Source organism: Micromesistius poutassou, assembly GCF_964030765.1.
Source record: "Micromesistius poutassou genome assembly, chromosome: 9".
NCBI lineage: Eukaryota > Metazoa > Chordata > Actinopteri > Gadiformes > Gadidae > Micromesistius > Micromesistius poutassou.
In genome coordinates, this window is record NC_140279.1 from 12,576,622 (window position 1) to 12,590,197 (window position 13,576).

At 49.1% G+C, this 13,576-nt stretch overlaps 1 protein-coding gene across 2 annotated transcripts in view; it reads left to right on the forward strand.

Annotated features, from left to right (window-relative positions):
- The window catches only part of armc9 (armadillo repeat containing 9), a 28,752-nt gene extending 15,529 nt beyond the window's left edge, over positions 1-13,223 (forward strand). For both annotated transcript variants that reach the window (XM_084472562.1, XM_084472563.1), the window contains 6 exons: positions 807-905; positions 1,403-1,518; positions 2,733-2,872; positions 3,855-3,963; positions 7,800-7,957; positions 11,033-13,223. In XM_084472562.1, the coding sequence (XP_084328688.1) occupies positions 807-905; positions 1,403-1,518; positions 2,733-2,872; positions 3,855-3,963; positions 7,800-7,957; positions 11,033-11,055 (645 nt within the window). In that variant the 3' untranslated portion in view covers positions 11,056-13,223. The remainder of the gene's footprint in view (positions 1-806; positions 906-1,402; positions 1,519-2,732; positions 2,873-3,854; positions 3,964-7,799; positions 7,958-11,032) is intronic.
- The last annotated feature ends 353 nt before the right edge of the window (positions 13,224-13,576 follow it).

Sequence of the window (13,576 nt, forward strand, 5' to 3'; positions counted from 1 at the left end):
AGGGGAATGCAGCACCGCCCTCACACTGTTTTCCCAGGCGGATTTAGTTATTCCCTTGCCACGAGATAGAGTTTTCCCCTCTGCGGTTGCCACAGCCTTACGCTCATTAGATAGAGGCGCCAACAATGGAAAGCCAACCAAACCTTTTCTCTCCCGGGCCTGAAGATGGCCATCTTGTGTCACAGGTGTAGAGTATCTATCTCCAGCGATATTGCTCCAAGATAACGGGTGAAAATGGGTTATCTTCTATTCCTGTATGGATGACCTGATGGCTATCTCAGGTGTATCTGTGTTAGGAGGGAGGGGGAGTGAGAGAGGGGGGTGGTGGGGGGCGAGGCGAGGCGATGGGAAGGGGGTAGCAGTGAAGTAATGGGGTGGGGGTATAGATAGAGAGAGGGGAGAGGAAGGGAGAAAGAGAGAGGTAATTTACAGGTCATATTATACAAGTGATTGAATATCTCGATAACGATACGGAAGACAATATAGTCGGGTTATATGGTCTATGTAAATGAACCGGGTAATCAAAATAAGTTACGCCTCTTTTGGATGCTTTGCCTTTAGCCTACAGATATAAACAAATACTTTGTTTGTTAATATAATTAAGCAAATCGCCTAACCGTCAGTTCCCGGCTAGTCTTCTGAGAAGACATGGAAGTGTGTTACCCCTCCCTCCTCCCCCCGGTTAATGACAGCACAACCACAAATGTAAATCGCATTGTTTGCTTGGCTGCCCTTGTACAGTCATATACAGCCTTGCATGTGTGTGTGTGTGTTCATTTGCATTGACATCACTGCGTGCTGCCCAGGAGGAGCTGATGGAGACGGAGCTGGACAGAGAGGAGGTGCTGCAGCCCCAGCCGCGGGAGCTCTCTGGGGAAGGGCTGCTCACCACAGAGTACCTGGGAGTAAGGACAAACACACACACACATTCAGAGCACCCGCCGTCACATCAGATAGGCAGTCGTAAGGAAGTAAAATGGGACACATTTATGGATGTAGACAACGTCAATGACATGGAAAAGGAAACTGTGGTCAGACCAGCTTGATCACAGGCAAAACACACAGACACAAGACACACAGACACCAGCACAGGTATTGTGGCTAACTGGGACTGAGGTCGTGGGAGGGCTGGTTTATGACTGACCAATACCTGGGTGCCGTTGTGTGTGTGTGTGTGTGTGTGTGTGTGTGTGTGTGTGTGTGTGTGTGTGTGTGTGTGTGTGTGTGTGTGTGTGTGTGTGTGTGTGTGTGTGTGTGTGTGTGTGTGTGTGTGTGTGTGTGTGTGTCCCCAAAACCAGAACACAGCTTCCAGTTCAGAATGTCATGTCACGTACGCTCTGGGGGCTACATACTGCGTGTCAAGTCTCCTTACCTTACGTGTGTGTGTGTGTGTGTTATCCAGATCATGACCAACATGACCAAGGTGAAGAGGCGCTCAGCCCCCCACTATCGGCAGAGCGCCGATGAGCCTCTACAGCGGCCGGTGACCCCCAGCTCCCACCGCAACGGGACCCCCATGTAGGCCACACACACAAGACACACAGACACTATACACTATACACACACGCACGCACGCACGCACTCACTCACTCACTGTACACACACTGTACACCCACACTATATACACACAACACACACACACACACACACACACACACACACACACACACACACACACACACACACACACACACACACACACACACACACACACACACACACACACACTATATACATACAGTATACACACACACACACGCTATATATACATACGCTGTACATCTAATCAGATTCCAGCTTCTGGCTCTGGACTGATTCACTGTGATCCTCAGACGTGATGGGGAATGGGGCGATGCATGAAGATGATTTAGGTTGGGTAAAATGGCCAAGGGCCAGTGTTTGTTGAAACAGATAAGATATAACAGTTCCGGTTGCAGAAATAGGCATGCTACTGAAAAATGTGTTTTCACGACTGGTATTCAGAACACGCGGTGGTAACGTATACTCTTTATCCAACACCAATCACAGTGAAGATGCAGTGTTTCAAACCAGCATGCCTGCAAGTCAGGCTCCATTGGGGGAGCGAACCCCTTAACCAGTGCACTATCCTGCCCTAAACCCAGTGCTAAAACCACTACACTATCACTTCACTACTACTACACTATCCTGCATTAATGCCGGATAGTAATGAAGGATAGTGCAGAAGGCCATCAGCCTTCACTGGATCTCCCTCATCAAACAGACAATAGTGCTATCAAATTCAAAACGGGACGGTACCAAATTACTGGCAGGCCGGTGTTAAAGCCTTGTGCCTGGTCCAAGGAAGATGAACACCCAGATATGCTGGCTCTAAATTCTTAGAAAAAAAAAAAAATCAAATCTTGAGACAGCCTGTCTCAAGTTTGGGGTGCCATTGTTCCAGCCACAGCTCCTGGGTGCCATTGTTCCAGCCACAGCTCCTCTCCGGTCGTAGTGATTGTCACTAAAAGTCACGTGTGTAGCAGTGGCAGCCTTTGATGCATGTCCCCGAGACGCATTGCTGTGGTCCCTATTTAAACTAGCATTTCCCAGGGTTTGTAGGCCTTTCACATGGTTCTTATTCGGAGTGTAAACCTGGGTGAAGTGTACGTCCGTGGCAGAAGGGAAGGAGCAGTTTTCTCGACCGGGGGAACATCCCAGGCTCACTCTGTTTGTGTGTGTGTGACTGGGCGTGCCTGTGTGCGTTCACGCAGGGACTTCCGAGCCTGCAGCGAGGGAGGGGACCACAGAGAGAGGGGAGACGACAGTCCGTCCCCTTCCAGATACACCCAGCGACCCCCCACACGCTCCGGGAGCAGACCCAGCACCTCGGACTCCCTGCACCACAGCATCAGTGAGTCAACCCTCTGTGTCGCACCTTTTGCAGCAGTGCACGTGTATGGATGTGCACCGCGTGACGGCTTAGCTGAGGTCTGATTCACGCGTGTGAATGCAATCTAAAATGTATGATCATGTACACAGAAAGAAAATGGCAAGAGCACATAGATACAGCGTTTCACCCTTCAGAATGATAGGATGCTTGAGTGTCTGTTTCTTAAGTGACTTACAGTGAATTGATGATTTTTAAGCCATTAAAGCTGCTGTAGCTGCTGTAGGTTGTATAGAGATCTGAACAGAGCCGAAGAGAGCAAGATTTTGAAACGTGACCATAAAAAACAACAACCCCTTCCACTGCTCTCTTTTTGTGCCTTTCCAAGTTGGAGAAGTTGTGCAATCACGCACCTGTGAGTGACAGGCGAGATTGATTCCCCTAACCAATCAGGGAAGAGATGCCCTGATTGGTTCGAAATTAGCAGGGAACGATCTTAACTCTAAAGTGTCTAATACGGAGGCAGTCGCAGTCGACCCCAAACCGATATTCTCTATTTTTCTTCACCCACATTCATCAATAACAGCTGATGGATGTCTGTGGCATTTCTACCAAAGGACGTCTCTTAAATCATACCTGCAGCACGCTTTTAAAGAGCAGTCAGGGGTTCAGCAGCTTGGCTCAAGAATGCCCACAGGTGGTCCACAGGCTTCGGGGTTCGAACCCAAAACCTTTCTGCTGGGAACACCCTCACCACAAGTCTACTCCCTGACAATCTCACTGGTCATCAGTTTCTAATCTGATGATGTCAGAGGGGCGATAAGTCCGCTGCAAATCTGCCAGACTTTTTCATTTCCGGCTGAAATCACACACCAAATATGAAATATTGAAGTTCCTTTGATGTGCTGCTGGAGATCCACCCTGGCGAGGAGGCCAGAACACATGGTCTCCAGACGGAAATGGTCAAACCCTCGGGTTGAGGAGGATCTCTGTGTTCTCACCCTAGATTCGGAGTGCGGGCAGTTGTCCCAGGACCTGGGCATGGACGGGCCGATGGAGGACAGACTCACAGACAGAGCGGGTTCCCTCACGGAACAGAACGGACACTCTGCTAGGTAAACCGATCCTTGTCTCAAAAGCTTATTAAAAGGTTTTAAACCGTCCACCTGTTCCTGTGGTTGTCGTCTTACATCCCACTGCTGAGGAACTTAAAGGTCCCTATTATACCACCAGGTGTGAGTGTGATTAACCATTACAAGCTGTTTTGAATATCTGCCTCTTCCTGTGTTTTAGTGACATCACAAGTGGGCGTGTCCTCCTAGACATATATGCATATTTATTACATTACATTACATTTATGTGATGACACCTTTTATCCAAAGTGACGAACAATAAGTGCCTTGAAGATACGTTCCAGAAACTGCAACAATCACGGGGTAACATACCATTCATCAAATAAGCCAACTCTGTAGAGTGATACATTTTATACATTTATTATTTATTCATTTGTATTTAAATTATTTGATGGCCATTTGGGCTGAATTTTGATGTACCGTTCTCATTTCAGTGTCGTGTGTGTGTGCGTGTGCGTGCGTGCACGTGCGTGCGTGTGTGTGTCAGATTGACGCAAAGAAGGTCAAAGGTCACAGTCATCTCTAGAGGAGCCCAAAATAATACAACCAAACATAATAGAGAGCGGTCACAATACGCCAGCCCAGGAACCGTACACATCGGTCACATGTTCCCCGGCTGCACCCACTGTATATAGACGTACAGGACCTGGTCGGGGTCACACTCTGCAGGCTCACAACGTGAACACGACCGCTCGCGAGCACGTTCCTCGCCTTCCGCTGCAGACCGCGCTCGCAGACAGGAGCTAGGCTAACGGCGGGCCTGCGATGGGGCACGTGACATCATGTGACATGCCTGTGACGCGTCAGACACACGAGCACTAGGACGAGACCGGGGTCGAAGGTCTGTCGCCATCTGGTCCGTTATACGCCTCTACTTTCTTTTTACAATTTCCCTTTTTTCCCCCTCTCTCTCTCTCTCTCTCTCTCTCTCTCTCTCTCTCTCTCTCTCTCTCTCTCTCTCTCTCTCTCTCTCTCTCTCTCTCTCTCTCTCTCTCTCTCTCTCTCTCTCTCTCTCTCTCTCTCGCTGTATGTGTCTCTTTCCCGGTTTCTGTTCGATAAAGCCTGCGCCGTGCGTCACATAAGGGGTGAGCGACCGAGATAGGGAGAGAGAGAGACGGGGAGCGAGGGAGACAGGAAGACCGAGGGAAACAGAGAGAGAGAGAGAGAGAGGCGACGGGCCGCGGCAGGGCTGTGTTAAGAGGTGCAGCAGCATGGGGGGGGGGGCGGGGCTTGGCCATCCGGCGCTGGCGCTGGTGTCCCACATCAATCGGTGACTCAGCAGCCCTGCCAAGGTGGCCCTGTGACATGCGTTTAAAGGACCCGGCGGTCCACAAAGAGCCCCATTCACCGCTAGAGCCGTCCCCCCTCTGCTCCTCGCTCTCTGTGTGGGTCCCCTCCCCTGGCCCTCCAATCCCAGAGGAACTCCCCCACCCCCTCCCCGTCCCGCCACCGCACTGCCCCGCCACACACACACACATTAATAAACACAGACACAAACACACAAACACACGCACACATTAATGGACACAGACACAAACACACAGACATATTAATGAACACAGATACAAGCACACACACATTAATGAACAAAGACACACACACACACACACACATTAATGAACAAAGACACACACACACACACATTAATGAACAAAGACACACACACACACACACACACACACACACACACACACACACACACACATTAATGAAGAAAGACACAAACACACACACGCACTCATACACAGACACATAAACAAATGAATAAACACAGGCAAGAACACACACACACACACACACACACACACACACACACACACACACACACACACACACACACACACACACAGACTTAGTAAGCCCAAATGAAAGCATGCTTTAATTAACCAGCCCCCACCAGGAGCAGAAGCCTTCCCAGAGGAACGTACGACACCTTCACAAAACAACCCTGGCAGCCTGAGCCTCCTTCCACTCGGAGGAGTGAGAGAATAAAGGGAATCAGGAGAACTAAGGCTGACGCTTCGTTATTCAGGAGTATAGAGGTCGCCCATTTTAAAACTTTGATTTCAAGTCAGTGACTAGCGCAGGGTTTACGGACAAGGGCTTTGGGTTCCACCGTTGACCCGGGATAGGTAAGGTGAGGTGAGGCCTGGCTTGGTTGACCGAGCACACTGATCTCCAGTGTGATGCTCTGCTACACCCACATACAATTACACCGGCTGGGTGAGGCACCTGGGGGACCGGTCCGGCCGCTGTGCACCCAGGTGTGGATGCTACCTGTGTGCAGTAGGCTGCATTCAGAGCAACGCTGTGGGGAACACAAGCCAGCGTGCGTGTTTCACTTTGCACTGTTACCGAAAGGAGTAACAATCCACGGCCCCTTTTGAGCCACCGATTTTTACCCAGTATTTATTCTGGGGCACCATGTGGGGCTCAGAAGGTAGAGCGGCTTGGCTGGTAACCGGAAGGTTGCTAGTTCAATCCAAGGCTCCTCCTAGCCGAGTGTCGAGGTGTCCTCGAGCAAGACACCGGACCCTAACTGCTCCCGACGAGCTGGCTGTCGCCCTGCGTGGTGGACAACGCCGTCGGTGTGTGAATGGGTGAATGTTAGGCAAAATTGTAAAGCGCTTTGAGTGGCCGCTGGTTAGAAAAGCGTGACTAAATGCAGTCCATTCACCATCTATTCTAAACAAAAAACAATACATTTAGGATCTGTTATATTCTTATAACTATTCATAAGAACAAGCCATTTCTCAAAGTCATTTGATTTAGATATTGAATTCTGGACGCACATGAATGTAATCTGTGTGAGATTTTAAGATGTTTCCTGTACTGTACTGGATTGTCTTTCTGTTTTATTTCCGTCCTGATGGATTCCTATAAATATTTTAAATCATCCATGCAGACCATTACTGGATACACCCAGTCTGTACTCGGGGGAATACTGGGTGTCGGCAAAGTATTGATGAAACTTTAGTCCCTTGAAACTATATCGCAAAAGGAGGCTGTTTAGCCCAAACCCATGGACACATTAGTCTACATGCTAAGGAGTTGGAGGCTGACCGTAAGAAGGTTGTTGTGACAACGCCTGCTGAAGTCAGCCGTTTCTATGGAAGCATACCCGGCAACGTATAGCCTGGGTTTAGCTCAGCTTGGCGCTCCTAGAGCCAATCGATCGCTCCTCACCGGGAACATGAGAGGATCTGTAATCAAAGTCTGCCTTTTAGGAAACGACAGAAGGTTGTGGAGAGGAAACGGGTCACCGAGATGGTCTCCGTATGGAACGGGTCGATCGTCATCGTCTTCCTCTTCTGTTTTGAGGTGCTGTCAAGCAAGGCGGTGGTACTTGAGTGGGCCCCCGGCAGGGAGACAGTAGGGGTCTATGCTGGTCTCGGTTGACGGACTCCCTGGTATGATAAGCATGTGTAGCGGTGCGTGGGCTAAGACCGCCACGTGCATTTCCCAGGCATTCACCCTTCGGTGCAAAGGAAGGGTGAAGATGAATACTCATGAAATGAGTCCACAAACAATACATTTAGATACATTTTCACATTTCACTTAGCAGACGCTTTTATCCAAAGCGACTAACTAACGGTTTATACACACATTCACACACCGACAGCGGAGTCAAACACGGCAAGGTGACAGCCAGCTCGTCTGCAGCCGTTAAGGTGAGGTGTCTTGCTCAGGGACACCTCGACACTCAGCTAGGAGGAGCCGGGGATTGAACTAGCAACCTGAGCTAAGCCAATACGCCACTTATTAAGTGCTAAACTGTTTCACTGGGTTTTCCTGCACCCCCCCCCCCCCCCCAGCAGCAGCCACCACCCCCCTGGGTTCACGAGCCGACCCAAGATCCCCCGGACGCCGGACACCGAGGGGGGGGTCAGCCCGAGGAGCTCCCGCCTGGCCCCCCAGTTCTCCCACTCTGAGCCCCAGCCCAGCAGCCGGCCCGGGTCGGCCAGCGACCGAGGGGGTGAGTACTCCCATCTGGTTTGGGTCACTCTGATGGGGTCTGGTTCGGTCGAGCCCTGTCTTTGTCCCCATGTGTCCTTTCCTTCTCCGGTCTGTTTCTAGCCTCTCTTGGGTTTAAGGGTGCGTTCACACATACAGCATTTAGTGCGCACTAAATGAGTTTGGTCCCTTGGTTCGGTACGTTTGCGTTGGTGTGAATGCAACCGGCGCACTTTGGTGCGCACCAAATCAGCCGTCCGAGACCTCCCTGAAGAGGTGGTCTCGATCCGCTCCATCTCCCTAAATTTGGTGCGGTTCCTCTGGTGTGAAAGCAACCGAAAAAAAAATGGTCCAAAAACGATGTATTGTGGGTGTTGGGAGCACGGAATTATGGGTCAAATTATACATTTTTTATTTCCTGTAGATCTCACGCTTACCCATTTGTTTATTCATCGGCGGCTCGTGATGAAAAAAGCCCCAAAACCCTCAAACCGCTGAGAAACGTGGACTAGTGAGGAGATAAAATGCCTCATAAATATTTGGTCGGATCAGCACATACAGGAACAACTTGCCACGACCCATAAAAACAGCGACGTTTATGCGCTATTCAGCAAGCAGCTAAGGGAGAAAGGTTATCTGCAGTCATTCAGGAGGCGGGCACGTCTCTTCTGTTTGAAGTGGCGAGCAATGCGCCGTCGGCGACTCCAATGCATCATGACGTTGTTGTCGAGTCGCAGCCACGACTCATTTTCAAACTGAATAGTTTGCTGAAAGTTACCGACACATACAATGTAATAGGCGAGAATCAGCCCCAGGAGCGCAACGAAAATCTGTCGCTCCATTTTGTTCTCGGAAGCCCGTGAGTGGCGCGAAACGGGCGTAGTCTTCGCGGTCTATTTTGGTTCGCTTGGTCTATTTTGGTTAGTTTAGAAATATGCATATGTGAAAATGAACCGAACCAACGTCTGTTTGCTACATTGTATCATTTTTTGGCCTGGTGCGGACCAAAGCAATCGAACTATATGTCTGAAAGCACCCTAAGGGAGCCTATGAAGGTATTTGCTGGAATAAATGTTTTTAGCTTTATTTATTTATACTTTGTTATATTTGTTTCGCTCATTTTTATTCGTCATTGCTGTAGTTGTGTGCATGTCCCTTGATGTAAACTCGTCGTCGGTGTAAATGAGGGAAACCTCAATGAGTGTAAAAAAAAGGTTTGAAATGGAATGAAAACATACGGTCAATATGCGACTTTGACCTGAACTGAATCAGTTTGACGGTGCGTTCTATCTCTGTGCGTCTGGCACGTCCAGATAATCCAGTACGAGCAGGAGGATGCAAGAGGTGGATTGCGACTGCGTTCTTATCTGTCCCCAATCTTTTATCCCTTATCACTCGATCGCTCTCTCTCTCTCTTTCTTTCTTTCTTTCTTTCTTTCTTTCTTTCTTTCTTTCTTTCTCTCTCTCTCTCTCTCTCTCTCTCTCTCTCTCTCTCTCTCTCTCTCTCTCTCTCTCTCTCTCTCTCTCTCTCTCTCTCTCTCTCTCTCTCTCTGTGTGTGTGACTCGCCCGCTTAAACGAGTCACACTTTCGCCGCGTGCCAAGTCACGGCATGTACCGCGCCCAAGGGCTGGACCCCTGCCATGGCCAGTCCACGCGGGGGGACTACGAATGAGGCTGAGGGTCAGAGAGTCCTGGCGGCGATGTGTTCTCCGGAGGTCTTTGAGGAGTCCTCATGAGCAGCGGCGGCAGAAGCAGTGGCCCTGATTGGCCGATTCCGGCCCCTCTTCTTTGCCAGATAGCATCATCTCTGTGCCCTGCGTGCTCCTCTATTGCATTTCACGGAAGATGAAATGCAATTAGAGCTTCATTTGGCATGCTAAAGCAGCCAGCCCCCCGCCCCCCCTCCGGACGTCCTTCACCGGAAAGACCCGGATAAGGGGTCTTAATGGACACACCCTCAGTCTGCTAGTTTTATTATCAAGGTCTGTTTTCTTGACTTTACAATGATGATCTCAGGAGATTTTAATGGCATGAGTTGCTTATTAAAACACAAATCGGTTCATGAGGGAAGTCACCAAAGGATACGCCACACCACAGCGGTACCTTGTTGGTGTCACGACAACACACAACTGTCGGCCTCTCCGTCCTCCCCACCCTGCGGTCAGGCGGATGTTGTTCCCCAGGTCTTTCAGCAGACGTCACCCCCCGCCCCCCCCCCCCCACTCCCCCCATGCTCCACCGGGCTGTGTGGACACCTTTGCCTTCCTGAACTGTGTGCTCACTTCAGGGTGCGCTGGCACCCTGTGCATGCACAGACACGGTCCTGCCTGACACAGGTACCTCCCCCCCCCCCCCCGGGACCTGGCCTAGGACCGAGAGGGGGTGGGTTTTTTTATGGTGGGGCCCTGTGGGGCCACCCAGTCCGAGGGGAAGAGAGAGAGGGAGGGAAGGGGGGGTGGGGGTGCAATGCCACCATGCGGTGTTGACAGAGGGGAGAATGGAAAAAAGAAAAAGGGAAAGAATCCACCCACTGTCACCCTTCTCTGCGATCGCGTCGACAACCCGTCTCCGTGCAGAGACAGATTCCTCCGTTGCAGAGAGGGGGTTGGGGGGGTGGGGGTGGGGGTGGTTGTGGAGGTGGGTCGGTACAGACAATACTGCTGTCACAGCCTGGCTGCAGTCAGTGGGACGCTTCGATGAAGAGTCAAAGTCACGTCCGATTTATAGTAGTGGTCCCAAAGGGGTTCACGTGCACACATTATAGGACACCTCTGAAGCCCTCTGAAGAGAAGGATAAAGTCCTCATAAACCTTGAGAGGGAGCCCAGAGGAGGGATCCTTCGTTCCAAGGACGGCCAGGAGTGCAGCTGCTTCCCACAGACACAAGAAATCGATATATGACATGGCACCAAAGTATCTGAACCTTATTTTAACCTCTTTTACTCCACCACCCTTCTCCCCAACACTCATCTCTCTCTGCCAAACCCTCCCATATCTCTCTCGTTCTCTTGTTCTATTGCTCTCTCTCTCTGTCTCTGTCTCTCTCTCTGCCTCTCTCTCTCTCTCTCTCTCTCTCTCTCTCTCTCTGCCTATATAGCCCCCCAGTCACAGAGGAAGTGAAGGAGGAGGAGGAGGAAGAGGAGGAGGCGGGCCGATCTGTCAGCGAGGAGCGGCCCCTATCTCCCGGGTCGACCTCCCGCTTCCTGTAACCCCATCTCCCCCCGGGCCGGCATGAGGGGCCGGTGCTGCGGCCGTGGCTGGGGACCGCTCGGAGAGAAGAATAGAGGAGCAGCAGGAGGAGGCGGAGGAGGCGGAGGTAGAGGAGGAGGAGGAGGAGAGCAGGAAAGATGAGTGGAAAACAATGAATGGGATTGTGGCTCCAGTGAGCCTCCCTCTTTTAACCTCTCTACCGAGTTTCTCTGTAACGCTACACCCGGTCGGGCTTAAGCGCAGTACAAGCAGGCTCACCTCCACCAGCCACCACCCCCAACCCCCCCCCCCCCCCCCCCACCAACCCTCACCTTGCCCAGGTTTCTATCCTCCAACTCCCCCTCCAACCCCCCCCCACTCCTCCTACCATCATGTTTTTTGTACTGTTTTGCTCATAGCTTCCTTCATTAGTTATTTATATAGTTTCCTGAAAATTGGGCTGTTCAAAACCAGTGTTTAGCTTCTGCCCCGTCTGAGTGAATTACCCGGCCGCACTTATTAGTTAAGTGATAAATGCATGCCCCCGGCCCATTTATAAATCGACCGCGGCTTCCTGCTTGTTCTCCCTGGCTTTGTGTTCCAGGTGGCGATGAGACATGGGCAGATATAATGATGGGGTTGTAACCGTATATCTGTGTGGGGTCCCGGTCCAACATCCAGCTTGAAGCACTGCAGGCCTCATTACGAGCAATGGAACATTCTGCCATTTTTCACATGAAAGCGTTCATGCACATCTTGATGGGAGCTTCATCTGCTGTTTGTTGGTGTGTGTGTGTGTGTGTGTGTGTGTGTGTGTGTGTGTGTGTGTGTGTGTGTGTGTGTGTGTGTGTGTGTGTGTGTGTGTGTGTGTGTGTGTGTGTGTGTGTGTCATTAGCGACTTCCTCTACGTTAGCTTCCAATATATCGTCGTGCTCAGGGTTAGATGCTTGAAAAATAATAAAAGTAATAATGTAAATGCTATTTTAATATTATAATAACGGCAACATACTGAGTCAAATGTGTGAGGATTTGGCTTCCATGTTTTGGATTTCTGAGTCTGTGTTAATTGTTATGTTTTTTATGTATTATAGTCTGCCATTCACATAGTCACTTGCCATTCCTGAGATTAGACGCGTGCGTGTGCGTGTGCTTTATACAGGTCTCCAGGTCAAATTATCTATATTGTACATTATATCTAACTTGAGGTTCTCCTGATCCATCCCGTGAAACCATCCTCCTGCTAGGAACTCAGGATGATTTTGATCAGGGCGACAGATCATTCAAACCTTGTGATTGTCACTTATATCAGAATTCGCAATTTGACTAGAAGCTGCAGTTATATAAACAAATCGAATTAATAATTTATGGCGTGAATACTTTGAATACAAAATGAATGAAATGTGTACATAGAAAGACAGAAAGTTAGTTGTAGAAAGATAGAAAGTTAGTTGTGCGATTGCTGACACTAAACTCGGGCTTGAAACAAATACACACAATGGATCTCAAAGGGAAAATGGCAGAGTAGCAGAGTGTGCAACGTCATCTTCAGGAAAGGGTCTTTGTAGGCCACAGTTATCATTGAAGCCAAGTCACTCGCATTGGCTGCGAAACGCTCTGCCAGTAAACAGCTCAGTTTGGTTCTCTTAAGACTTATGGGAAGGTCCCTTTCAACGGTCCCTGGTGGTCTGTAAATCAAAGTCACAAACCAATTAAACATGGATGCCATCGGTTGCTATGCAACCCAGCCCGGTTGCTGTGACTGGGGTCATCGGCGACAAACTATTGTCTGTTTTACAAGATTTTAGTCCCAAGAGAATCATAAGCTGAATTTATTACATTTGTCATGATATTCTCCTAAAAACTGCTTTTGTAGTATCATGCGTGAGAATCGTTAACATGTATGATGTATGTTTTGAAGTCTTTTTGGTCAAGCTAGACTCTAGAGTGTGATGTAGAAACACCGTTCGTAACTTATGAATTTGGTACTAAAACTAAATCATGTCTTCAAAATCATAATCAACAGCACATTTGCACATGCCTTGTTGATTGTTATTGCTGTCTTATTATTGTGTTCCTGCCTCTGAGTGATGTTGTACTTTGATTCAAATGAATTACAAAATAAAAAAATTAAAAAAAAATCATGAATTGAATAACAAAATAAAAGTAAATGTGATTTTACCTTGTTGTAAATAAACTACAAAACTAAAATCTGTGTGATTCTACTTTGTCTTCAATTCAATTCAATAACTAAAAACAATGGGATTTTATGTTTGCAAAAATGATGTAACACTAAAAACTGTTTCATGAATAGGGTTATTCATTCAAAAATAGAAGTGTGACTGCACTATACCATAAATTAGGCTACAAAATAAAATTAGATTTCAAGTGAATTTGTGTGAAGTGACCTTGGTCTTCAGGATGACACATCACTTGCTTTGCTGGGGGTGCCAGC